General features: G+C 44.7%; 1 protein-coding gene across 1 annotated transcript; it reads left to right on the top strand.

Annotated features, from left to right (window-relative positions):
• Positions 1-22,165: 22,165 nt before the first annotated feature.
• On the top strand, positions 22,166-24,771 carry Cited2 (Cbp/p300 interacting transactivator with Glu/Asp rich carboxy-terminal domain 2). Its single transcript, XM_036168916.1, has 2 exons — positions 22,166-22,525; positions 23,020-24,771. The coding sequence occupies exon 2, from the start codon at positions 23,028-23,030 to the stop codon at positions 23,835-23,837; it is 810 nt and encodes a 269-aa protein (XP_036024809.1). The 5' UTR covers positions 22,166-22,525; positions 23,020-23,027; the 3' UTR covers positions 23,838-24,771.
• Positions 24,772-26,539: the final 1,768 nt, after the last annotated feature.

The following is a 26,539-nucleotide window of genomic DNA, read 5'->3' as shown; positions in this document are numbered from 1 at the left end:
CCTTAAAAGAAAAAATAGAGGGGGAGGGGTGCACGCCTTTCTTTAGTTCCAGCACCTGGGAGGCAGAGCCAGGTGGATCTCTGTGAGTTCAAGACCAGCCTGGTTTACAGAGTGAGTTGTGAGATCCAGGAAAGGAACAAAGCTACACAGAGAAACCCTGTCTGGAAAAACCAAATAAATAAATAAATAAATAAATAAATAAATAAATAATAAAATAATAAATTAATCTTCGACTATCTCATCAAAATTGTTTCCACACTAGAATGATAGGGTCAGGGCAACAGGTCCTAGAACTGGAGGTGGGGGTGGGGTAGAAATGCTACATTCCATATCAAATAAAATAGTAATTTGGTATTTAGTATCAGGTATGTTCATTTAAATAAACAGTAACTTAACATTTATTAAAGTGTAAACACACTTGCAACCCCAGGAACACATGCTAAATAAACAGTAAAGAGTGAGATTAGAAAACAGCTTAATGCCCTGCCACCTAAAAAGCAATAACAATTTCAAAGTAATGCTTAATTCAGTTGACATTTACTAAACCCACACAGGGTGATTGGGATCAGAGATGAATATGATACAGTGTTCCCCTTGGGGGCCTCCAAGCTAGCCCAGCTGTGCACAACTGGGAAGGAAGTACACCGGTGTGACAGAGCAGTGACTGCTCTGGACAGGCATCAGCCTCCCTCAGGGAGCTTCTGATCAAGGGAGACTCCTCCTCCAAAGAGCCTTGCACAAGAGCATCCTAAAAAGGGAAGAGGAAGCTGGCAGACAGACGAGGCAGGAGCAATCAGAAAACGTCAGAGATTCCCGGGCCCAGATGAAGCACCTTCTGGAGCAGTGCAGGAGAAAGTGGTTATTAGATAAAGATTCAATGGGGAAGTGGGTGGAGACTAAAAGCAGAAAGCCTAGAGTGCACTGAATGGGAGTTGGAGCTCTATCCTTTGCTGACTATTAGAACAGCAGTAGACCCCAGGTTATGCTTGGAACTGAACCCGATCATCCCTGGTGTCCCTGGTACGCTCACAGGTAGCCTCATATGAGTAAATTTCACAGTCTTCCTGGTGACTAGAAACAACTGGGCCTGGGAATACAAATAACAGTTAACTTGTCCTCTGGGGCCCCAAGAGCTCATAGGAATGAAAAGGGAAGACACAGAAAAAGCTAGATATAATAGAAATGAAAAAAAAAAAAAAAGAATTAAAAACAAAACAAAACAAAACAAAATAGAACCAGGTGTGGCGGATTCTCTTTGTAATCCCGGGACTCTGGGAAGTTGAGGCAAGAGGATTGCCATGGTTTTAAGGGCCACCTGGGCTAGATGGTGAGTTCAAAGCCAACCTGGTCTGCCTCAGAAGACACTATCTCTCTCTCTCTCTCTCTCTCTCTCTCACACACACACACACACACACACACACACACACAATTAAAAAGAAACAAACAAAAAAATGGTATGAGATGATACAAGACCGATAAAGTTTCCTAAAGGTGGCAGCCATAGCAGATGTGACTAGTCATGCATTTTCATGTCAGTGGCCTTACAGACACATCATCAAGGTTATTCAGTATCATACCCAGGATTTTGAAGTTGATCAGGTCATCAGTAAGGACCCATTAAAAAGAAAGACTTTTTTTTTTCTTTTTTGATGTGTGTGTGTGTGTGTGTGTGTGTGTGTGTGTGTGTGTGTGTAAGCCAGAGGTTGACGTTGATTGTCTTTCTCAATCTCTCTTCACTTTAGCTGTTTAGACAAGGTTGCTCATCAACCCAGAAGCTCCCTGATTCCACCGGTCTGTGAGCCCCAGGACCACTCCTGTTTCTACCTTCCTAACACTGGATTACAGATGCACAGTGCCACATCTTGCTTTTCCTGTGATGCTGAGGATCCAAATTCAGATCCTCATGCTTGCACAGCAAACACTACTCAGCCGTCTCCCTAGCCGAGATTTCTAATCATGGGACTAATTGATGGAACCCACCCTGTTTTGTTTGTTTGTTTTTGACTGATGTCAGCAGCTTATGGACCCAGGAGGGTAGTGCAATGGATTGATGATGGCTCTGTTTCAGGTAGGATGGGATAAGGTACTGTGGCTCTGAAGACCTGATTACTGTCTTCTCTGAAGCTATGTGGTAATGACATTTTTCAGTCCAAAACTGAAGTTTTAGTCCTGCAAGGCAGAAGGCAAGAAACAGGAGAATATTTACAATCCTGGGGATATATATCATCCCAGTATAAAAGAATGAGGAATACCAGAGCTTCAATGAGCTTGCTACCCAAAAGGTTATGTCAATGTTTATAGACTATAAATTTTATAATAAATCAGGAAACCAAATGAACCCACAGAAGTTTGTGACAGAGCCAGGACCGCTAATGAGTGACCTTCTGCCTTCACCGATGAGGATGACATCATTTATAATAATGGTGTATTCCAAAGCCAGTCCATGAGAAAGCTGACAAATTGGGGATACGGAATGTATTTCAATAAACTAGCCTGCTGGCAGTTTTCATAATCAAAAATCCACTGGCCGGAAGCCATATGAAAGAGAGAGAACTCACACGTTTCCTTTGCTCTTTTGTCTCTTATTTTCTCTTTATTTTTGGAAGAAAGTAACAGTTAAACAAAATAAAGAAATTTGACTCAGTCCACTATACCAAGTCTGACGGCCAATGGATGACAGAGAACCAGGTCACTGACATCCAGTTGTCAATGGGGATGCCTTTTCAGTGTTTAGAAAGGCAGTGTTTGCTCACTCAAAAGGTAATCCAATCGGCTCCATGAACAGATGATTGTAACACTAGAAGCCTTAGGGCTAATAAAAGTGACCCCACATACACACACACACATACACGAATACATACACACACATACACACATACATACATACATATATACACATACATACACGTACACACACATACACACACGAAATCTGTTAGTTAACTAATTAAGGCAGAAACCCCTCATATCACGCTATGAATGATCACTTTAGTTAAAGATGCTTTCCCGAGATTTGAACCTTTGAGAAATGTCTCCCACCAAACGAGCAGCATTTTGTTCCCTTGCTCTTTCGTTCATTACACACACAGCCCTCCCAGCCATTGGGTCCCTGGCCACCAGGAAAGGGTCTCTGTTACTGCACCAAGTTGATATGATTTGAGCTAGTAGCAAAGAAACTTGACATTTTATTCAGCCCATGGGGGCTTATCTCAAGAAAAAAGCATCAGTCTCTGCTAGCCTTTTTGAAATATTGAAAATAGCTCAAGGAGTCCATTACAGCCTTCAAGGACCCTAAGGGAGGTAGAATTTTTACACAGGGAACTGTCCCAGTAGAGAATAGACAAGAATGTATTAGATAGGGTAAGCCCAGTACATGTCACATTCTCCTCATTTCTATGCATTTACTCCACTTCTGACAATTGTTGGTTGAACACCAACTAGTTAGGTAGTAGGCACTAACGTGCATATGGGGATGCAGAGATACATTACTCTGCCCAGAGATTCTCACAGTCTAATCAGGGAGAAAGAGGTGTCAACGAGCCCCTTGTATTCTAATACAGGCTTGATCACACACTAATTGCTCTGGGTGGCTGTGGAGACAGTTCCTAATTCTGCCTCAGGGAACCCGGAAAGAGACGTCAGAGAAGCTGAGCAGAGAGGGCCATGAGGTAGCCAGTGAGTTGAACAAATGGAACACCACTTTGGAGGTAACACATGAAAAGGCGCAAGTTGTGTGTGTGAGAGAGGAAGTGATGATGTGTTCACAAACAACCAGCCTTCAGCGGGAGGAGCAATTTACAGTATGGTGGGTGGACAGAGCTGTAATACCAAACCCAGGACGGACTCCAAGCTTGGAAACTGGTTACCTAAGCTTCTAGGCCTCCATTTCCCTAGCATCTGAAAAGGGGGGCTGGCAAGAGTTTCTGCCCCTCGGGGCTATCCTGAGACTCGAAGCACACCCTAATGCATTCAGCCTTCAAGTCGGTCCCTGCTGCCTGGACGCGGAGGGTCATGCACGCTCTCAGAGTGCATGCTCGTCGCGAGGCAGTGATGGCAGGAGGGACCTCCTGGGACCACCAGCACGTTCTGGGTCTCTCTGTGATGCCAGTGTTGTCCTCTGTGCGTCTTCGAAGAACTTTTTAAGCCAAAGAGCGGGGAAATACCGCAGTGTGGTTTTAAACCAGAAGGAACACCGTGGCTTAGTGTCAGGCATGGATTTGGGAACTGGGAAGCCAGAGACTGTCACAATGGCACTAAACATTTGGCATGACGAAATCCTCCCAATATTCACGAACCTGAAACCCGAGGATGGCTACAAATTCAAGGTCAGCCTAGACTAGGTAGAACACATTCTCCCAACAAAACAAAACAGAAACCACCACCATTACAACCCTAAAAACAAACGTACAACAACACCGAACAACACTGGGTGACACTCCATGACAATAGTTGTACTTATGATTTCCTGGACGGATCTATCAAAGGAAGAAAAATATTAGCCTTAACCCCTCACACCAGGTCTACAATATCCTGTGAAAATTTCTCTTCCTGGGGTGTCTGTTTTTTCTCCGTAAAGCAACAAAGTGTCTTTGAAATCAGGGTGACAACTTTGTTGTCAGGGCAAAACAAGGGTTTGGAGAGAAAGTCCTTTTTAAAGAGGGCCGCACCTGGGAAAAGCCTCCTTGGTCTCACAGTTGTTAATTAACTAATGGGATAAATAAAGGCTCTTTGAAATGCGGAAGTGGTTCCCAAGCCACCTCCAGGAAGCCCTGTTTGATGTGCACATGCAGCTTGAAAAATACTTTCTTTCTCTCCCAGGGTCCCATTAGAGACTGACTTGGGGGAGGACTCCTAGCCAGGCTAGAAAACTGTCAGAACGAAGTCCCCACAGTTTTGGTTCCCGCCCCTCAACAGCTGGGCTTGTTGAAAAGTACCTAGAGCAAACCACATTTTTGCCAGAATTCTCTGGGCTTCGGACTAACTAACATAAAGTTAGCAAGGAAGGTGGGGGGGCCCTGAGAGCTGTAGGTCAGGAAAAGGGGCGGGGCACCAAAGCTTGGTCATCTGGGGGAGGGGAGCAAAGGAATTTAGTTTCATCAGAAATGTAACTATCTTCAATCTCCCTCTTCTCTCAAAAGATGGTCCATAAGAATAGACTGACTGCAACCCAGATCTGCAGAGAGAGGGCCCAACAGACTTAGCAAGGGTAGGAGAGCAGAAACAACAGACGTCCACTAGAACCCTAAGCAAGGTATCAGAGTATTTTGAAGTAGTACGTTGTGCCCAAGTGGTTTCTCTGAAGCCTGCTAACAGCTGAGGCTTTTTCCACACACCGAGGACCACTCACATGTGTTAATTTGGTGTTGGACTCATCTTTCTGGCACTTAGGAAGGCAGCTGCCTGCAACCCAGGGAGTTAGAAGCAACCCACAAAGCCACTGCAGTTAAATGCAAATTCAAGGTCCTTGCCTTGTGAGTAACGCTGCTAGAGACAGTTAGATGAATCCCCCACCTCCCCACCCAGCCCCAACTCCCTCTGGAGTCCTTGGAAAGTCCTTTTGAAGAACCCTGGAAGAAAACATCAGAAAATGTCTATGGAAACCGAAATGATTTTGTCTCTCCTCTTTAATACCTTTTTGTGTATTTTTCTCTTCAATGGAAGGAAAAGTTCACTCTTTGGGATCAGTCACCACTATCACACTCATTCAAAATGTCTTAGAAATCACTTGGAAATGTATTTGTGCTGTGGCAACACAGGAACATTCACGCTGTCTTCTTGGAAGCTTTATTAGAGTTTCCATGCCAAGAAGAAAGGTGTGTATCTGGACCATGCTGGAGGTACATAACACCCATGGAGACAGAGTGGTCCTCTGGGAAATTGCATGTAGAAGCCCAGCTGAAGGATGACTTTCTGTAGAAGGAACCAGAGAACTACAAATGCTTTCCTACCTCTCACTCTCATGGGCTGGGAAAGCCTGATCACCCAGATCCAAAGCTAAGCACTCCGTGGCAAGTTCTGACTTCTGACCCTGCCGTGAGGAACCAAACAGAGAAATTCAACACTCCAGAGTTGAATTTCCTCTAGCTACAAATCCAAAAGGGAGCTTTATTGAGGAGCATGGATCTATCAGTGGAGGTAAGTCAGTGTGAGGGATGGAGTGTTAATAACACGGTGATAACTTCTCCAACTGTAGTTTCCCAAGCAGACAGCGATAACACTGTGCACATGTATGCAGGTGTGCATGTGCACAAGTGAGTGTGTGCACTTTCTTGACAAAGGGTCTCACTGAAACCCAGGCTGGCCTGGAATTCAGCAAAAGCATTTCTTTTTAAAGGGTAAAACACCGTGGGCTGGGCAGTGGTGATGCATGCCTTTAATCCGAGTACTTGGGAGGCAGAGCCAGGCAGATCTCTGAGTTTGAGGTCAGCCTAGTCTACAGAGCAAGATCCACCAAACTACATGGAGAAACCCTGTCTTGAAAAACAAAAAACAAAACAAAACAAAACAAACAAACAAACAAAAAGCCCACCACTGTGGAATCCTCTCCCTATGGTAAAAACCTATAAAAAACTACCTTGTCAATCAAAGCATAAAAAGCCAGTGTGGAAGCGCTCCACAGTAGTTTTCCATCCATAGTATGTTAGGATAGGGAAAAAAAAAATTAAAAAAACAAACAAACAAACAACTTTTTTTAAACAACATGCAGAAAAAGACCAATAGAAGAAGTAATTAGAAACCTTCAAGGAAAGATTTTCTTTGGAAAAATATATCAAAAGCTATTGTGTTAAGTTGAATAAACAAAAATCACCTTTCTGCTAATGATAATGATCGCTATTCCCTGCCCCCCACCAAAAATCTTGGATTTTTTTAAATGTTGAACTGTCCCATTGTGTTTATTTTTCCCTCTCTGTCCTGATACCAGGAAGCTGGGAGGAGATTTGCATAGCCTAGTATTTACTAAAAGCATTATCCTTTGTGGTTTTTCTCTTGCCATTCTGTCTTACTACATCTTTTGAAAGCCTCTTCTATTCAAAGTTGGCAAAGAGGAAGGGGATGAATGTATTCCTCTTTTCTGTCTAAAGTGATGTTGAGTATTGTGGCCTTTCCTTGTAAGAAAGAAATGAAAGAGAGGCACAAAGCTAAAGAAATCACCATCCGTTTTCCTGGATCTAGGAAAACAGTAAAGAAGCCTTGCACTAAAAAATTTAAGAGGGGACTGGAGTCACATTCCACCCCACTGTCTTTTAAAAGCTATGAGTAATTCCAGAAGCCTTTCGGAGTTCCCTGCCAGGCAGATTTACCTAAAAACTTAGCTGAGCTGTTTGGTTGCTGACTGACCACAGTGTGGTCACTCTACCTCTTCTAGTGACAGGTGGGGTGGATTCCACAGGACAGTGTATGTGACAGGGATGTGGTGTCTCTCCTTTCTTTCTTCTCTTTCCCTCAAGGGCACACTGTGTTTCCTATGTGTAAATTATTAAGTAAACTTGTACAAAGAAGACAACTCAATGTGGCAGCTGCAGCCATCACTAAAGACCGTGTATGATTTTTCCACCAATCCTAGATTTGTGTGTGTGTGTGTGTGTGTGTGTGCATATATATACATACATACATAAATACATACATATACATAGCCCTATCCAACCCAGTTTGCTAAATTAAACTTTAAATGTCTTTTTTTTTGGTTTTTTTTTTTTGTTTTGTTTTTCGAGACAGGGTTTCCCTGTGTAGCTTTGCACCTTTCCTGGGACTCACTTGGTAGCCCAGGCTGGCCTCGAACTCACAGAGATCCGCCTGGCTCTGCCTCCCAAGTGCTGGGATTAAAGGCATGCACCACCACCGCCTGGCCTAAATGTCTTAAACATAAAGTAATTTATAATTTCCAAAATAAATCCCCAATCAACTCAAGGCTCCCATTCTTAAAATCAGTTAAAATAATTGAAGTCAAAAGCAAAATGACTTAATATGCCTGGCACAGCCGAAGAGCCTGTGGGCTCCTCTCTCAGATTTTGAAGGACACTAGCAGGCTCCTCCTTCTCCCTTTTAGACATCTCTGCAGTACGTTGGAGAGTGGGTCAGCTGTTTCTGAGGAAGTCTACCTGGCTTGCAGTAGAATAATAGTAATGGTATCCAAAGGGGATGGTATGGTCTTCACGACCAATGGTCTGCCCTGCAGAGAGGCCCATTGATCATAGAAAAACAAACACTTCAGTGGGGTCTCCACGTTGCAGAATATGGCTCCCTTTCAGGCATGGAAGCTCAATGTTTTCATGCATAGCGGACTTTACATGGCTGCCATGTTCTAGCCAAAAACAAATGTAAAATATTTATTTCTTTCAAATGTAGTTTCATTTTTAATGAGAAAAAGATATAATTTTTACTGACTGAGATACTGTGGTCACCAAGTAGAATGTCCCCTTGCATTTATCACCCTTTCCAAACGCCTAGAAGTGGAATTATTTACCAGACATGTCCTGTTTGGAGTAGGAACTAGAGAGCAGGGAAATATCAATCAGAGGTGTTACCAGTAGCTTTAATTGTCAGCTTGACTCAGCCTAGCATCACCTAGAAAAAGGTCTCAGTGAGGGATTATCTACACGGGGTTGACCTGTGGGCATTTCTGGGGGAGGACTGTCTTAATTGAGTCCATCGATATAGGAAGCCCTAGCCCACTATGGGTGGTTTAATTCCCTAAGCAGGGTTGAGGCTAAACTGTGTAAGAGCAGAGAAATTGAGCTGAGCACAAGCCAGCCAGCCAATGCATGCATTTATTTCTCTCTGCTCTTGACTGTGGATATGGACTAACCGTTTGAGTTCTTCCTGCCTTGATTTCCCTCAATGACAGATCATAATCCGGGACTGTAAACGACAAGGAACCCTTTCTCCCTCAGTTGTTTTTTGTCAGGACATTGTATCGGCAACAGAAATGAAGCTAAAACACTAGAGCTCAGTTGACCAGAGGTCACCATCAAGCCACCGAGCAATGGCTTCCCCATCGTCAAGACACTTCTCTAGGCATCCAAACTTTTGGATGATGGTGATGATGATGATGATGATGATGATGATTAGGTCAGCACAGATAAATACCACCAAATTCTTGCTCCTTAGCTTCCACTTACTCAAGTCCCTGTGTTGACCATTTACTTTAAGCTGACACTTCCTCAGGAACCTTAACTGGACCCCGAATTTCAAACGTTAGGACTCTAATCATTCATTACTCTCTTGTGGCTTTTGGAAAGTGGTTTTATTGCTCTGGTGTCATGACAGCTAGCCCCCTGCCTCCCCACCACTGCACCACCACCACCAACACCACCACTACCCCTGCCCCCGGCCCCAAGATAAGTTTGGTTGCTGATTAGATAGGGAATTCCGGATTCTCCCAGCCACTACTGCATACACAATCTCCATTCTTTTGTAGGCAGCTAGTGTTACAACTATGTGGTCCTCCAGCAACACTGGCTTTCAGAGGATGGCGCCTGTGTCTATTGACACTCCGACATTCCATTGATTCCTTATATTACCTCCGCATCCTGGGAACTGAAAGAACCTTCTCAGAACCAGGGAATTTTGGAAAGAAAGGTAATCCAGTGGTCACTTGACACAGTTAGGGTAGGAAGATGTCTGACTAGTTGGTCAGTAGAATCTGTATGACTCCCAGTCATGACTTTTCCACCTCCTAGAACTTCTGACTACCATAAGTGGCTCCATGAGACAATATAAAAGCAATACATTAAGAACCTGACCTAAGGCTGAGCCGTGGTGGCACACACCGTTAATCCCAGCACTTGGGAGGCAGAGGCCAGCCTGGTCCAAAAAGTCAGTTTCAGGACAGGCGCCAAAGCTACAGAGTGACACCCTTTCTTGAAAAACAAACAAAAACAAAAGAACCTGACCATAACACGGTCTGTGCCTTTGCCAATGAAGAGCCCTTGACCCTTCATCTCTCTCAACACACCGACATGGGCCTTCTTCAAATTCTGATACAGAGATGGCATGCCAGAGGGTCCAGATGGATACAAGCAATGCTGGCCACTTCCCTAACAAGCCTCATGACTGGAGTCTATGGTGGGTACTGTGAGCAAAGGCTTTGGCTCCATGTAGGTTTGTCTGGTGCAGCTGGTGCACAGTTGATCCTTCAGGCTCTTCAGTGGGACACAAACAAGGGGGCATGAACTCTGTAGACAGTTCATATAATCTTCTGCCACTCCCTCGGGCTTTGCTCTTAATCCCCTCCCTCTGTGACCTTGGGCAAGTCACTTGGCCTCGCTTATCCTTCATTTCTTTAACTCCGAAATGAAGTAGATTGGGCTGAGCGGTGTTTACAGGACTCTCCATCAGTAGTTCCCTGTGACTCCACAGTTCTTATGAATCTAAGACACAGAGTCCACCACAAACCCAGCGTAGGTCATCCCTGTCAACTCCACACTTGGGAAGCCGATCAAGAGAGCCATGAGTTTAAAGCTAGCCTCACTATATAGAATTCATAGTCAACTTGAGCTATATAGCAAGACCCTATTTCTTTTCTTTTTTCTTTTTCTATTTATTTATTTATTTATCTATTTATTTATTATGTATACAGAAGCGAGTGCCAGATGTGAGCCACCATGTGGGTGCTGGGAATTGAACTCAGGACTTCTGGAAGAGCCGTAGGTGCTCTTAACCTCTGAGCCATCTCTCCAGCCCCTAGCAAGACTCCATTTTAAAATAAAATAAAAATAGCAGCTGGGTTTGGTGGCTCATGTTTATACTATCAGAACTCAGGAGGATGAGACAGAAAGATTACCCCAAGCTTGAGGCCAGCCAGGGCTATATATTGGGTTCCAGACTAGTCTGGGCTATAGAGTAAAATTGAATTTAAAAAGAGAAAGGAAGGAAGGAAGGAAGGAAGGAAGGAAGGAAGGAAGGAAGGAAGGAAGGAAGGAAGGAAGGAGGGAGGGAGGAAGGAAGAAAGGAAGGAAGAAAGAAGAAAGAGAGAGAAAGAAAGAAAGGAAGGAAGGAGGGAAGGAAGGAAGGAAGGAAAGAAAGAAAGGAAGAAACCTAACTAAGTGCATATACACTAACCTCCACCATCATCATTATTCAGGTAGCCCCCAAGGAGGCATATTTTGTATGTGCTTGTGAAATCTTTTCCAATTTTGTTGTTGCTGTTGTTGTTTTTTTAAATTTTTTTTTATTATGGTTACATTTTGTGTGCCTACTACTAGATAAACACCTCACAGAATTTTCATGGCATTGTAACTTGGTGACTTGAAAGAAAATGGAACGCTTCCTAAGCTCTCACTGCCCAGAGAGCGTTTCCATTTTCAGAGCACAGCTGCATCCCAGAGCGGGAATCAGCATTGTTCACTCCTGACAAAGGGGCTGAGGAACAACGACCAGGGCTGATGCACAGCACAGCCGAGCATCACAGACTCGACTCCTTTGATGCTACCCACACTCAGTAGCCGGGAAAGCCCCCTTCTTCAAAGGTTGGTGCATAAACACTTTGAAGAGATACTTGCAAAGTCAATGGCCCCACTTTGTTGCTTACCAGATGAATACATATTATAACTTGTGGCCTCTGCTTAATGTTAAGCCCATGTTTCAAGAAATTAAGATGGTCTCTAATCTGTTATTGACCCTATTATATTCATTGCCTGAGAGTCATCTCATCAAAAGATGGTTTTTCTGAATTAATGTCCTCATGTCAGGTTTGGGAGTCACACAGTCCATACTACCAATTCATGGGCTCAGACAAAAAAAAAAAAAAAAAGTCACAGTCTCCAGCCCCAGGACTAATGGTGGCAGTCTAGGGTGGGGAGTGGTTAGCTCGCAGGAAAATTGTGAAGTGAGCGGGAGTGTGTGGGCTCTGATGCTCCGAGATCTAATCGCCTAAGATTTCAGATAGCCGAGCTGCGGTGCCTCCTGAACTCTGGACCTTTCTCTTGATGTTGGCATTAGCTTACTTCCTTTGCATGATCTACCCAGCAAGCAACAAAGATCAAGGGGAAAAAAAGACTGCTTGTTGGTGTCATGATACTTTGTAATTTATTAACAACTTATAGAAAGCATGATTACAACCTGCCATACCAGCAGATAATTGGGGAACACGTGACTACATTGGGATTAGAGGGAAGGGCACATGATCTGTCTGCTGGGTCTGTGTGTGTCTGCAGTGTGCCTTTAATTGTGGGAGGGAAGGAGTGAGCAAAGCTGATGACCTCTGGTCAAACAACTGATTGTTGTTTTCTTTATATTATTATATTAAATTTTTATATTATCTATATTATATTTCTTTCTTGAAGTATTGATCTTTTATATTAGTCCCTCCTCCTGATGATGCATTTTGAAAGGGCCACAAAACCACTGGGATGGAAAAAAAATTACAGGGAACAGTGTCTCAGAGATAAGCTTAACTGCTAGAAGAATCTGGAATCCTGAGATGATGGCAAAGGAAAGAAAGACTGAAAAAATATTGAAAATATCACGATTAGTTTCAAAAATGTTCTTCCTGAGCTATTTAGCATGGATTATCTCTTATGGAGAGAACCTGGAGGGGACACAGAATGGCAAGTCAAAAAGACTGGGGGGATTGCTTTTGTAAAGCAAGTATAAAGCTATACCTCAATTTCTTCAATGGAAAGTTGTAAAGCATGTGAACTTCCAGCTTCATGACCACTGTGCTCAGCAGAATCTACAGATTGGACACAGGAAGATGAGGCACTCAGGATAAGATCGAAGCTTGGTGCTTGCCACTTTAGGGCAGTGACCAAAGAGTAACCACAAATATTAAGTATCTGCTAGAAGAGGGTCTCTGGAAGGAGAGCACCAGATGTTACCTTCTCACATGGTACAGTGATGTTTCCGTCAACAATAGAACAAGTGTAAGACAGTGATCCCCAGAGATTATATCTCATCATAAACCTTACCTCTGAGCTCACTTAAGGACTCTCTACCATGTTTGTACAATGATGAAATCTCTTAATGATGCATTTCTCAAAACATGTTCCCATGGTTAAATGATCCATGACTAGGTACATGGCAGGGGCAATCACGGGACCTGACTTGACATACTACAGGAAGATTGCCGCAAAGCTCTATGGGAAGACAGAGCATAAGAGGCATTAGGGAGTAGGAGTGTACTAAGTCAGAATTTCAGAGCACAGCTACAGACCCTCTGCACTTGTGATACAGAGATACAGGCAGGGATGGACAGGCCAATGCAACAGTCACTGTCCCTGTGCCTTTTCATTAGCAGGCCACTACAATCCAAGGTCGGTCATCAGCTCAGCTGGCCCCTCTATCCTGGGCCCTAAAGGCTTTCAGACTCATCAGACAGGCAAGAGGCAGATGAAGAGCACTTGACTGATTTACAGCGGGGCTTTTGTTCTAGCATCTTTGATTTCTAGGCTATAATTCCCAAGGTCCAGGAGGGGCCAGGAAGTGGGAATTTCCCGGCTAAATACTCTGATCTTCTCTTGTAAATGTTTATGCCCTTTTCTCTCACTCACAGATGATAGTATTATCTCAGAGTTCTGTGGGTCCTTCCCCAGTGCCATTACACACAGATTCCAGAAGCTCCCTGCACATCCAAGTAGCCTGGAAGTCCCTTGCTCACCGCAAATTGAGGGTGTAAACAAGATTGTTTAAACTATGTAGAGGAATTATACCTACAAGCATTCCAGATAATATGATCTAAACTCAAAGTAATTTATAAACTAACACACAAACTCTTACGTAGTTATTTCCCAGATAACATAAAAATTCTGCCAAGTCAATATTTGAATGGAGTGAAAAAAAATGACTAAAAGAATGAATTTGCAGATGACTTTAAAGGGCCATGTGTTTATTTGATACAGGGGGAAAGCCCCAGCATTTTGAAAAGGAATTAATTATGTAATGTTAAACTTTCCAGTGAATTAGTCTTCCTATGCTTTTTCTAGCTCAGCCATTAACTCAAACTATTCATCATGATAAAAATCCACAATATTAACAGTGAATATCACCCAGACCACTATTTATTTCATTGGCTTTAATGTTACTATCACAGTCCTGATTCTTTAGGAATCATCTTTTTCCATTCAAGAAATCTTTAATTTAAGCCAGATGTAGTGACCCACCTTTAACCGCAGTACTCGGTGAGTTCAAGGCCAGCCTGGTCTCCAAGTGAGTTCCAGGACATCCAGGACTAAATAGTGAGACCCTGTCTCAGAGTGGGGAGAAAAAGAAAGGAAAAAAAATCTTCAATTTGGGTGATTTGAGGCCAGTGAATTGGCTCAGTGGGTAGAGGGTGTGCGTGCATTAGTGTGTGGATACATGTGAAGGCCAGAGGACAACATCATGGATGTCATTCGCTTCTTTAGACAGGATCTTTCATTGGCCTGGAACTCACCAGTAAAGTCACACTGGCTGGCTAGTGAGGTCTGGGGGTTCCTCTCGGCTTCGTCTCCCCTACACTGGAATTACAAGTGCACATCATTAGCTCACGATTTTTTTTTTCATTTAATTTCATTTCATTTCATTTATTTATTTATTTATCTATCTATTTATTTATTTATTTATTTATTTATTTATTTATTTATTTATTATTTATATTATCAGCTTGATACCAGCCCAGGATTTTTACATGAATTCTGGGGATGGAATTCATGCAAGCACCTTCCTGATGTTACTCAGACTGGGCTCTTTCTCCGGGCCCCTACTTCGAGTTTGTAGAGTGGACCAAACGTAGCACACTGAAGTCAACAGAAGAAGGACATGATACAGCAGTTGCTACTAGAATCCACACAAAATTTGCCGTGGGAAGGCTGTTCATCTCAAATGTTCTTGGTTCTTCAATTTCACTTTTAGTTGGCAGGTAAAACGTGCTCTGGTAATGTAGTTACACAAGAGCAATGGGCATAAGGATGTCACTGTTGTTGTCTACTTTCATATACATAAAAAATAATAAAGATCAGTTAACTAAACGTTTGAGACTCTGGAGGTGTTGTTTTTTTTTCTTTTATTGAGTTTTCTGCATTATTCTATATTACTCTTAAGAATCACTGGCTTGAGCTAATGTTTTTAAAAACATCTCTGCCTTGTGAATCATCTCCATCACTAGCTCTGAACCATGTAGGCATTTTTAGGTCATTCAAAAACATTTTGCATGATGCCTAAAAATATGAGAGTTCATATCAAATGTATTTTAGATTCATGTGTGGCCGAAATTGTTTGTGAAACTTACTTTAACTCAATTTTTGCATAGTTTGTTGACAAATTCAAAACTGAGGATGTATCTTTCAGATTTTGGATTAAATACATATTTAAATATGAGATATAACTGCATAGTATAAGATCAGAAATTGATAAAATATTTCCATTTCCTGGTTTGTTTTTTTTTTAATTCTTTGGTTTTATACTTCAAATTTAGCTAGAAAAATAAAATGTTTTCTCAAAAATCAATTAAGATTTTCTTAAAAATCAATATGTGTATTTTGTTTGTAATACTAAGATCAAAGGAATAGTTTCAAGCTCTCAATCACAAACACACCTCCACAATTATTCCATATGGTAGTTGGAATGTTCTCTCTAATAAGTTGAAGGCTAAATGAGGTGGAATCATTGCAGTTTTCAGCACTGAAGTTTTGCTTCAAGAGCTATGTGTTTATACCACACAAGAAATTTCATTTGGCAAATGCTTCTTCTAGATGAGGTGAGCATTATCATAAGTCATGTGCAAAATAATTATAGCAGTTGGGCTGGAGAGATGGCTCAGTGGTTAAGAGCACTAGCTACTCTTCCAGGGGCCCTGAGTTCAATTCCCAGCACCCACATGGCAGCTCACAACTGTCTGTAACTTCAGTTCCAGGGGATCTGACATCCTCACACCAATGCACATAAAATGAAAATTAAAAAAAATAATAATAATTACAGCAGTCACATTTCTTGCTGATTTATCTTATTCAGGACTACTAGTCTTCTTTCTTGGAGAAAATATACATAGATAATGAAGAAATGTAAGTATTTAGGGCCAGGTATGGTGGCAGTCATCTAAATCACTTCAGTGGTCAGGAGGCTGAGACAGGAAGATTTGTGAAGCCAGTCTGGGCTACATAGCGATACTGTGTTTCAAAACCCTCAGACAAACATAACAAAACACCAACTGTAAACTGTAAAACCCATCCCTCTAGTGAGGGTAGGTACCCTGTGAGGAGAAGGTAAGCTAACTGCTTACCACAGATGTCTACAACTGCCTCTCAGGGCAGACAAGCATAGACTCTTACAAGACTCTTCCTGCTTGAGCTAGAGAATAATTTTAAACGAGTTGACTTCATACTTTTATATAAAGGTAGAAACCTATCCAGATATTGTTACTGTGTAATGCGGTTCAGTTAATTCTAAGAATGCCAGTCTGGAACAGGCTGATCCAGCCATTCAGCACACTCTATCCCTTTCACTGACGTCCTTGGTCCTTGGTTGGGAAGACTGCTCCTCTGACAATGTGTGCTGTGTGTAGAGCTCCTGGTGTTTAGGGAGTCAGGAAGAAATCACTTAACCTCTCAAGACCTTGAATTTCTCATGTAGAAATTGAAGGAACTGGGATAAATGCTTTTTTTTTTTTTTTTTTTAAGTTCCACCTATAAGTACAATTCCATGATTTTTTTTTTTTTAGGTGTTATCCAAAGCACTCTTTCTCATAACTATTTAACAGCAGAACAATGTTTTGAAACAAAATAAAACAGCAGTCCTCTATCTATAAAGCACGAAAAGTGAAGCTGTGGGTACTCTGGAGCTGCAGGACATAGATGGGAACCCCTGACTGCAAGCTCACTTCTCTAGTGCACTTTTCTTTTCTTCTGTTTTCCTTTGTCTCAGTGGAAAAAGAAAACATCTGGAAAGGCTCCACCATGTTCCTCTCTCTATGCACACCAGAAACATATGGATCGAGTCACCTGACGGCCTTTTCTTCTCCCGATTAAATGGCCATTCCAGGTCTCACTTGCCACCTCCTTAAAATATACTTCTTTTTAAGAAATAAAAATAAACAAACCTTCTTTGGTTTCTGTAACTCTTTATTAAGACAAAACGTTTCAAACCAACTTAAGAAGAGCCAAGTTCAGCAAAAGGATTATTTCCAGCTCTATCATGTGAGAGCCCAACTCTTGACATACTTCAAGTTGTTCCCTTTTTAAACAACATCTTCTTTGTGCATCTGATCCCACCAACCAATAACTCCGGGTGATCCACATTTTTCTCTTTGGGCTGAACTTGTTATATCCACTCAATCTCCCACCCAATGCCCACCTAATCTGTCCTTGTCCTTGCGAGCCTCTCTAGCGTTTCTCACTGAATAAAATCTTGTTTTGATAGGGTCCTAAATTATTCAGCCTCTGATTGTTTTTGTTTTTTTTTTGTTTTTTGTTTTTTTCCTTTCTAGCTTTCAACAGACCTCACCCAACTTCAAAACCAGTACCAGTGGTCCTAGTTACAAACTGATACAATGTCACTTAACTGAAGGGACTCCGCCCATGAAGTAGAATGAGGGCCGAATTCTGTCCCTCTCCAAATTCCTGTGATGAAGTGTTGACCCTGTTTTTCAATGCTTTCAGGATGTTACTGTTTGGAGATAAGAGGTGGTGACATGGAAGGGAAGCCATCTGAACCGGTCCTATCTAATCTGGCCGGCGTCTTTATTAAAAAAAAAAAAAAGACAATGTGCACATGTAAGAGGAACACGAGGTATTCAGGCCACGTTGAGGACGAAACAAGATACAACTGCAAGACTAGACTAGATGCCTCAGAACACGATCTACTAACAGTTTGGCCTTGGGCTTGCAGCCTCCAAAACTGTGAGAAAATACATTTCCTTTGATAAACCGCCCAGTCTGATTTTGTTAAGGCAGTGGCAGCCATCTGATAGAATGCTGGCCTTATTTTATCCATGACACTGGTTAGCGCTTGAGCGCTCACGGAACAATCTTCCTACCTTACCGGAAAAGCTGCAGCCAGTCACCATTTTGTTAGTTTGTTTTCATTTTCTTAAACCTCTTTGAAACTCAATAGTCCTCCTTTAAAAAAAAAAAAAAAAGTACACACACACACACACACACACACACACTCACACACACTTTTAAAGGATTAAGTGAGATAACTGAGGTAAAACAGAAAACATTTCATTAGCTCTCACCCCACCCCCACCTCACACTGAAGAATAAGTTTTTTACATTAGTGTTTTTGTTGATCTTTCTGAGCTCAGGTTTTAGCTTAACCTGGAGACTCACACTTAAAAGCTCCGTGTCAGTCAAAAAGTCACGGATTCCGGTCTATTATTACAAGTAGCCAGTGAGCCTCTGGTGAGCCATCTCCCTTAAACAGATGACAGTATTGCTTAAGGGAAAGGCAGGCCAAGGTTCACACTGTGGTGAGCAGCTGTTCTTCTCCACTGGAGTGTCATAGTTTTGTCGTTGTTCAGATAGGGTCTCATGTAGCTCAGGCTGGCCTCGAACTCTCTATTTAGCCAAGGATGCCTTTGAACTCTTGATACATCCCAAGTGTAAGGAATGCACCCCCATTTGGTTTACAAGGTATTAGGGCTGGACCTCAAGGTTTTATGCTAGGTAAGTACTCTACCAATTAAGCTTCACCCCAGCTCTCCATTGGGTTTTTCTAAAAGCCTATTGCCTTAAAAGCAATCTCTAGAAGAATCTTCCCTCACCTTTCATTTCGGTTCTCTGATAGCTAAGACGTATCAATCTTCATTCGCTGGTTCATTGATTCCCATATTCATTCACTGTTGGCAAACATCTAGACTTGACTCAGATCAACAATGAAGAAACACACTGTTCACTGTTCTGTTAAGAGCCTTCTTTCTCAGGGGGAAGACAACTCAGTCTAGTCACTGGGCAGGCAACATGTCAGATGGAAACAGAAATGAAGGAGAAAAGTCCAGTAGGGTGAAGGAAGGTAATACAAAAGATTGTTTCTCTCTGGGTGGAATTCTGAGCAAGACACCTGGGTGCGATTTGAACAGAGACAGAAATGAGGCCGATGGTCATCGGAACATCTGGGAAGAGAACTCTAGGGAGTTTCTTCCTCATCAGCAGGGACCTTCCACTCTTAGTTCTTTGATGCTGGAAGGTTGATCGGGCCTGTCTAAAAAGCTATGGTATCCTCTTAACCTCCTGTACCTCAGAATGTGATCTGATTTGAATACAGGGCGTTAGGATAGGTGCTAATCCAGCACAGCTGATGGCCTTATGGAGAGGTGGGGGGCCAGAGAGACACATATGCCGGGAAATACTTTGTGTAGATGAGGGCAGAAACAGTAGTGATGTATTTACCAAGTGCTGCCAGCAACCTGCCAAAAGATACAAGGATTTTGGACTAGTATGTGTCAGACAATCTTTTTTTTTTTTTTTTTTTGTTTTTGTTTGTTTGTTTTGGTTTTTGTTGTTGTTGTTGTTGTTGCTGCTGCTTAAGCACGGTGTTCTGTTATGTCAGTTCTAGAAAACTAACACAACTGTCAGTGCTGACAGACTCAGAGACAGGCCATGCCTCCCCAGGTTCCCAGGAGAAACTCAGGGAACTTCCTGTGTTCCTGGCTAATTACAGTTTCGCCCTCCCTGGACGCCCTGTTGCTGTCTTTCTCAAACCACGCTCCACGATACTTCCTCATAGGTTCATAAGCTATCATCCACTCCGCCATGTCTCTGGGACCCAGTCAGAATTCTCAGCTTGGAAACACAGGCCAACTGCACCCTCATCTCCAGTTTGTTTCTCTGATCTTTGCAGTAACTCCTTGGCCTGTGTGGTCAAACTTTTACTCATCCCGAGGCCTTAACTAGTTTACCATGTCCACTGGGAAGCCTCCCCATGCCCTAGAGACAGGCTACAGTATTCCTGTGTGCTCTGGGATGGGGGGCGGGGGAAGCAGGAGGGTCGGGGGTGGGGGTTGGGTGTGTAGCCAGCTCCTGGTTATCTGGGGTCTCCTTCTAACTATGAGTTCCTGTCTTGTTTACATCTCAGGGTACTAAGAAGTGCCTGGCGCGTGGAGAACGTGCATTGGGAGATTAAAAAGAGCAATGCATCCTGCATCCCATCCAGCTGGACCCAGAAGTATTTATTTTTCCTTTTAGTGGGTGGGGGGATGGGCAGGTAACCAGGGATTGCCCAACAGCCTGTAGAAACCCTGGAGCTGGATGGTTGGGGTACCTTCCCTTAAAGGTTGCAGGAGGAATTTAGATTAGACATTCAAAAGCTATTCCTTGTGTTGCAAGACACTGCACAATAAGGAAGAGAAAAGTAAACAATCTATTCAAAAAAATTACCTTGGCTTGGCCAATATTTTTGAATGTAAGTTTTTTATTTTTATTTTATTTTTTAATTTTTTGAAAGAAAGTGTCCCTTCTGATCCCCTCTAAACCTTGACTTTTTAACTTCATGTTCATGACCTATAGGCGAAATTAGGAGGTGGACAAAACAGGGGAGTTGTTATAATTGAATATTTTTTTGCTCACTTCTCCAAGAAGTAAAACATTCTTGAGGTTTCAAAATCATTTGCATACAGGGTTATGAATGCTGGACAGCCTGGAAAAGGGGTGGAGAGGAAGAGAGAGGGCTTTGTTTTTTGGGATATTTGAATAGGACCAACTTGAGGAAGACAGAGGAATAAAGCCAAAAAAAAAAAAAAAAGAAAGAAAAAGAAAAAAAAGAAAGAAAAATTACTGAATGAGGCAGGCAATGTATCAGAATTCCCAGTGCTCAAGAAATACAGCCTTAAAAAAAAGTCTGGAGCTAGAAGGGAGAAAAAGAAACGGGGTGGGGGAGGGGTGCTGCTCTCTACAGCAGGAAGTCTTCCATGGACATCAAGTTATGAAGAAACAACTGTACACAGAAGTCCTTATTCGGAGCGCTAAACTCGATTTCACCATTTCCAGAGAGACACACGCTCCGAGCAGCCTCATCCTGGCGTTGGGGAAACAACTAGCCTAGCAAGGGAGCTCCGACTGGGTAGTGGCCCGGCCAGTGTTAGGGGTTTTATTTGCAAGTCAATGAGCCAAATGGGCAACCCGGCTCGTTGTGCTACGTTCTGCAGGCAAGGTTATTATTATCACCGCCTATTGCTCCACTGAACAATTTCACTGAAAAGGAAGAGTCCTAGCAGTGTGTGCGCGCACCGTGCCTTGCAGGACGTGCCGCTACGTGCCCACCTCCAAAACGACTTTATTTACAAAGCGATTACCAAGCTATCTATCTGTTTTCCCTTTGCAGCAGCAGCAGCAGCCTTACTCAGCCCTCGAATTTCTTAATTACAAACCCATTTGCTTCTAAATCAACCCCAAACCGTCAGGCAGAGCCCGGAGGGAGGCTGTGCAAGTTTGCACACACCCCCACCTCCTGGATCAAGGGCAACAGCAGAAGCAAGTAACTGTGTATGTGCAAAAAGGTGGATCTGGGGACGAGGATCGCTGAGTTTGTTTACAGAGCAGGGACGCCTCAGCTCGGATGCCAAAGCTACCAAGAGCTGCAAACGCAAACTTAGCAGAAGCACACGTACTCCGAGACAACGTGGGGCAGACAAGAAAGAGTGGAGCGGATCCCCGAACGCGGGAACGGAGCCGACCCGGCCTGTGTGCGCGCTCCGTCCACCTGCAGCCGCAGCCGCTCCCCGCCCCCAGCCCCTGTCCTTGAAAAAGAGTGGAGGCGAGGGAAAAGCAGCCACACGCAGAAAATATCTCGGTTAGGTTTACATGCTGCCCGTGGAAAAACACAAAGGCGCGGCTCCGGAAAGCGCGCTCAGAGGACAGGGCAGGATCGGTCCTTTAAAACCCTAACTCGGAAAAGCCCAGCCATTCTTCGCAGCTTGGGGAGGCTTTTGCACCCAAGAAAACTCTGCAGGGCGGGGAGGCTGAACGAACCCCCTTTTCCTGTAGAGGGCAGGGCAGATCACTAGGTGAACCGGGCGAGCGAGCTGGGGGGTGGGGTGGGGAGATCTGGCCAGAGGGAGGCGGAGAGTGCTCCCTGCTCCTCTCCTGTAGGTGCTTCCTTGCCCTGGGTGGCCGAGAGCATTAGCTCCTTGCCCCGGAGGTGGCAGGCACAACCCTCGCATTTGGGGACCAGAAAGACATCCCCAGTCCGGGGAAGTTCAGGGCGGCGCCGGGGCGCGCAGCCTCTGCGCACGTGCCGCGCGGACGCGCGGACGCGGCTCGGGGACCCGATCCAGGGCGCTCGAGTTCCGGAAATCCGCATCTTCCCACTCGCCGCTGGAGAGGCTCTCGCTCCGCCCTTCCTGAGATCTTTATATTAACTGTGGCCAAAGCCCTAAGAAACACAGCTCATTGTTGGCAGCTGCCGGGCGGTCCTGCGGAGCGGTGAGGGCAGCGGAGGGAAAAGAAAAGGGAACGGCTCGCAATCTGCCCCAGCGGCTGCTGCAAGACCTCGGCGCCAACCTCGCTCCAGCGAGCGCCTCACAGCCCCTCGGCCGCCGCTCTATGTGCTGCTGAGCCGGTCCTGGACCCGACGAGCCCGCCTTCGGTGTTCCGAGCAGAAATCGCAAAGACGGAAGGTGAGCGCGGCGGGCGAAGCTGGTCAGGGCTGCTGCCAGCCTCGTCCTCCGAGGGCAGGGCTAGCCCGGGGGACGAGCGTGAGGCGGAGCTGGGGAATAACAACAGGATGTGCAACCACAGGGTGAGGAGGGCTGATTGAATGCCTGAAGTTCGTGGCGGGGCTCCGGGGCACTTCCTTTATTAGGCCACTTCGGAGAACCTAGGGGGGTGTGGGCTCCGGTCGTCCCCCCTCCCCCTCCGCTCCCGGATCGCTGGGGAAGGGGCCGATCGCGCAGCGCCAGGCTGTGCGGGTCCGGCGGGCGGCACGGCAGGTCCGCCGAGGTGGCGAGCTCGGGTGCACGGACTGCCGGTGGGTTCCCTCCTCGGGTGGTGGTGGTGGTGGTGGTCTGCTGCTTGGAGGTGCGAGCGGGTCCAGGGGCGACAGAAGTGGGGTGCTCTCTGGTGGGCGACACGTGTGGCGCGGGTCTCAAGCGTCTGCTCGTTTCGCTTTCAGGACTGGAAATGGCAGACCATATGATGGCCATGAACCACGGGCGCTTCCCCGACGGCACCAACGGGCTGCACCACCACCCTGCCCACCGCATGGGCATGGGGCAGTTCCCGAGCCCGCATCACCACCAGCAGCAGCAGCCCCAGCACGCCTTCAACGCCCTCATGGGCGAGCACATACACTACGGCGCGGGCAACATGAATGCCACGAGCGGCATCAGGCACGCCATGGGGCCGGGGACTGTGAACGGGGGTCACCCCCCGAGCGCTCTGGCCCCCGCCGCCAGGTTTAACAACTCCCAGTTCATGGGCCCCCCGGTGGCCAGCCAGGGAGGCTCCCTGCCGGCTAGCATGCAGCTGCAGAAGCTCAACAACCAGTATTTCAACCATCACCCCTACCCCCACAACCACTACATGCCGGATTTGCACCCCGCTGCAGGCCACCAGATGAACGGGACAAACCAGCACTTCCGAGATTGCAACCCCAAGCACAGCGGCGGCAGCAGCACCCCTGGCGGCGCGGGCGGCAGCGGCACCCCCGGCGGCTCGGGCGGCACCTCGGGCGGCGCTGGCGGCAGTGGCGCGGGCGGCAGCGGCGGTGGCAACACCATGCCGGCCTCGGTGGCTCACGTCCCCGGGGCAATGCTGCCGCCCAATGTCATAGACACTGATTTCATCGACGAGGAAGTGCTTATGTCCTTGGTGATAGAAATGGGTTTGGACCGCATCAAGGAGCTGCCCGAACTCTGGCTGGGCCAAAACGAGTTTGATTTTATGACGGACTTCGTGTGCAAACAGCAGCCCAGCAGAGTCAGCTGTTGACTCGGTTAACCTCGGCGGCGGGCGAAAAGAAATCAGCCTCCCCAACCCCCCCCCCCCCCCAACTTCTTCGGTGTGAATTTAAAAAAAACAAAAACAAAACAAAAAAAAAAAACATTCCCTTAGACGCAGTATCTCACTTTTCAGATCCTGAAAGGTTTGAGAACCTGGAAAAAAAAAAAAAAGTAAACTATAAACTTGTACAAATTGGTTTAAAAAAAAAAAAGATTGCTGCCACTTTTTTCCTGTTCTTGTTTTTACACCTCCCTTACGTAGTTGAAATATCTAGCTAACTTGGTCTTTTTTTGTTGTTTGTTTTTAATTCTTATTTCCTCACTTTCTCCAGTGCTCAACTGTTAGATATTAATCTTGGCAAACTGCTTAATCTTGTGGATTTTGTAGATGGTCTCAAATGACTGCGCTGCATTCAGATTTATGAGTAAAAGGAAAAATTGCATTCGTTGGCTGCATGAACTTCGAAGGGCAGATATTACTACTGCACAAGCTGCCATCTCGCTTCCTTTTTTTTTTTTTTAACTATGCATTTGAGTACAGACTTAAGTTTTCAAATATGCTAAACTGGAAGAGTAAACTGATGTGGGCCAAACCTGTTCCGGATCAGGAAAAGTCATACCGTTCACTTTAAAGTTGGCTGTCTCCCCTCCCCCATATGTACAGACAATAATAGGTTGTGGAATGTCGTCAGTGGCAAACATTTCACAGATTTTTATTTTGTTTCTGTCTTCAACATTTTTGACACTGTGCTAATAGTTATATTCAGTACATGAAAAGATACTACTGTGTTGAAAGCTTTTTAGGAAATTTTGACAGTATTTTTGTACAAAACATTTTTTTGAAAAAATACTTGTTAATTTATTCTATTTTAATTTGCCAATGTCAATAAAAAGTTAAGAAATAACTTGTTTTCTAGAAGTCAGTCATTGGAGGGGGGTGCCCTTGAGTTGGACTTGTTATTGATTTGAGAGTAAGCTTTCTAAAGGATAAGTTACAGGACACTAAAACAGGTCACGGTGAGCTTAAGGGAGAGCAGGGTTTAAGGTAATTGGCCAATGCTGCATTGTTACATTTGTAGCATGCCTCTTGGTGTGGTTTAATCAAAGGCTGAGAAGTTGTCAAAGTGCGTTTTTTGTTGTCTCTTAACTACATCCAATTCTAGTGAACGGTGGCTAGGAAGGCTTGCAATATTAAACATATCTTTCTCACCGGGTGGGCGGGAGGGGATCAAGCCTTTCTGATTCAACTACTTACAAGGAGGTGGACTAGAATAATACACTGAGTGATTGATGGGGGGCGGCATTAAATATAAATCCGCCTTTATTTCTAGTGATGAATTTTATTTCTGAGCAAAGGTGCTGAGGATAGACACGGTTTCCAACCTAATCTCAAGCAGCTTCTGACTGGGTTACAGTTCTGAGTGGAAGGGGGGGCGGGGGCGGAACCTACCTGGAGGCTTCCCATATTATTTAAATTTCACTCAGGTTGATTCCAAAGGTCAAATTACAACCTTCCTAACATGTCCCCTCCCGAGCATGCCCCATTTCCCAGAGTTCTGGGCTGCTGCTGTCCCGACCATTAGGTGCCCAGCACCTCAGTCTAAAATGGTTTTAACAAGCAGGCCATCCCCACATTTAGTGGGTGTCAAGGGCCGCCTTACATAATCAAGCAGAAGTTCAAGTGTCAAAACATCCTAGATGGAAGGGGAAGGAATTAGGTTTTGTTTTTCTGTTGTGTTTTCAATGCTTTTGAGAGCAGCATAACCACAGAAAAGAAAAAAAAAAAAGACAGATTCATACTTTCATACTTAACCTATGGAGAGAGTAAGGAAACGCAGAACCCCTACAAACCGTGCTTCAAAAGAGCAGTTCCTTCCCGGGTCTGACTCTCATCCTAAACCCCATGCTTCCCAGTCAGTCAGACCAGGCAGGTTTTGCCCCCAGTGCTGCTGGGAATCTGGCGCACAGGCTGATTGAGTGGGGGTGGGGGTGAGGTGGGGCGGGACGACTCAGACTGCCTCCTCTCTGTGAGTTCTGTTTCCAAACAGGACAGGTAAAATTAAGATGCATACCGGCACTGGGTTTTTATATCTCTAGAGTTGACATCGCCCTATTCAAGATAATGTTCTAGGAAGTTATCCAAAGCTCCCTCACCCCAATTTTCAAGCAATCCTGTTTCTCCAAGAGTTAAAACTGAAGTTTTTCTTCACCTAAGACATGTCAACAATACTGCATCTTCAACCAGGCTTGGCATTTTCACAGTAAGGTGACCTTCCTCCCCCCCCCCCCCCCCCCCATCCCCCCTCCGCCCCCGCCGCCCCCTCCACCCTGCCACCCCTTCCCACCCTACCCCCTCCACCTCCCACAGACTCAAGTGGAAAAAAATGTTTACATACATATTAATACAGCAATTGTGGCTCTTTTTCACATGTGGGCTTTTTGTTTGTTTATAAAGAGGAAAGCAAAGAATTGTCACGCTATCACCCTGTATCATTTATTCTGCCAGGAAATAAGCCATAACACCTGCTCTATCACTCCATTCCTCCTGCTGCTCAACGCTGGACATGTATGTAGAGATGTAGAGCTCAAGGAGCTATTATTAGAATTGTGGGCCCATCCCTGCCAGAACAGAGGACTCAAACAGAGGAGCTGGCTAAAAGCACAATTTGTCCTCAGTACAAACACAAATGC

Source organism: Onychomys torridus, chromosome 19 (assembly GCF_903995425.1).
Source record: "Onychomys torridus chromosome 19, mOncTor1.1, whole genome shotgun sequence".
In the NCBI taxonomy this organism is placed as follows: domain Eukaryota; kingdom Metazoa; phylum Chordata; class Mammalia; order Rodentia; family Cricetidae; genus Onychomys; species Onychomys torridus.
This window is presented reverse-complemented; position numbering and strand designations above follow the sequence as displayed.

Excerpts from the sequence above, each read along its gene's own strand:
- Cited2 (XM_036168916.1), top strand. The coding sequence starts at position 23,028 with ATGGCAGACCATATGATGGCCATGAACCACGGGCGCTTCCCCGACGGC.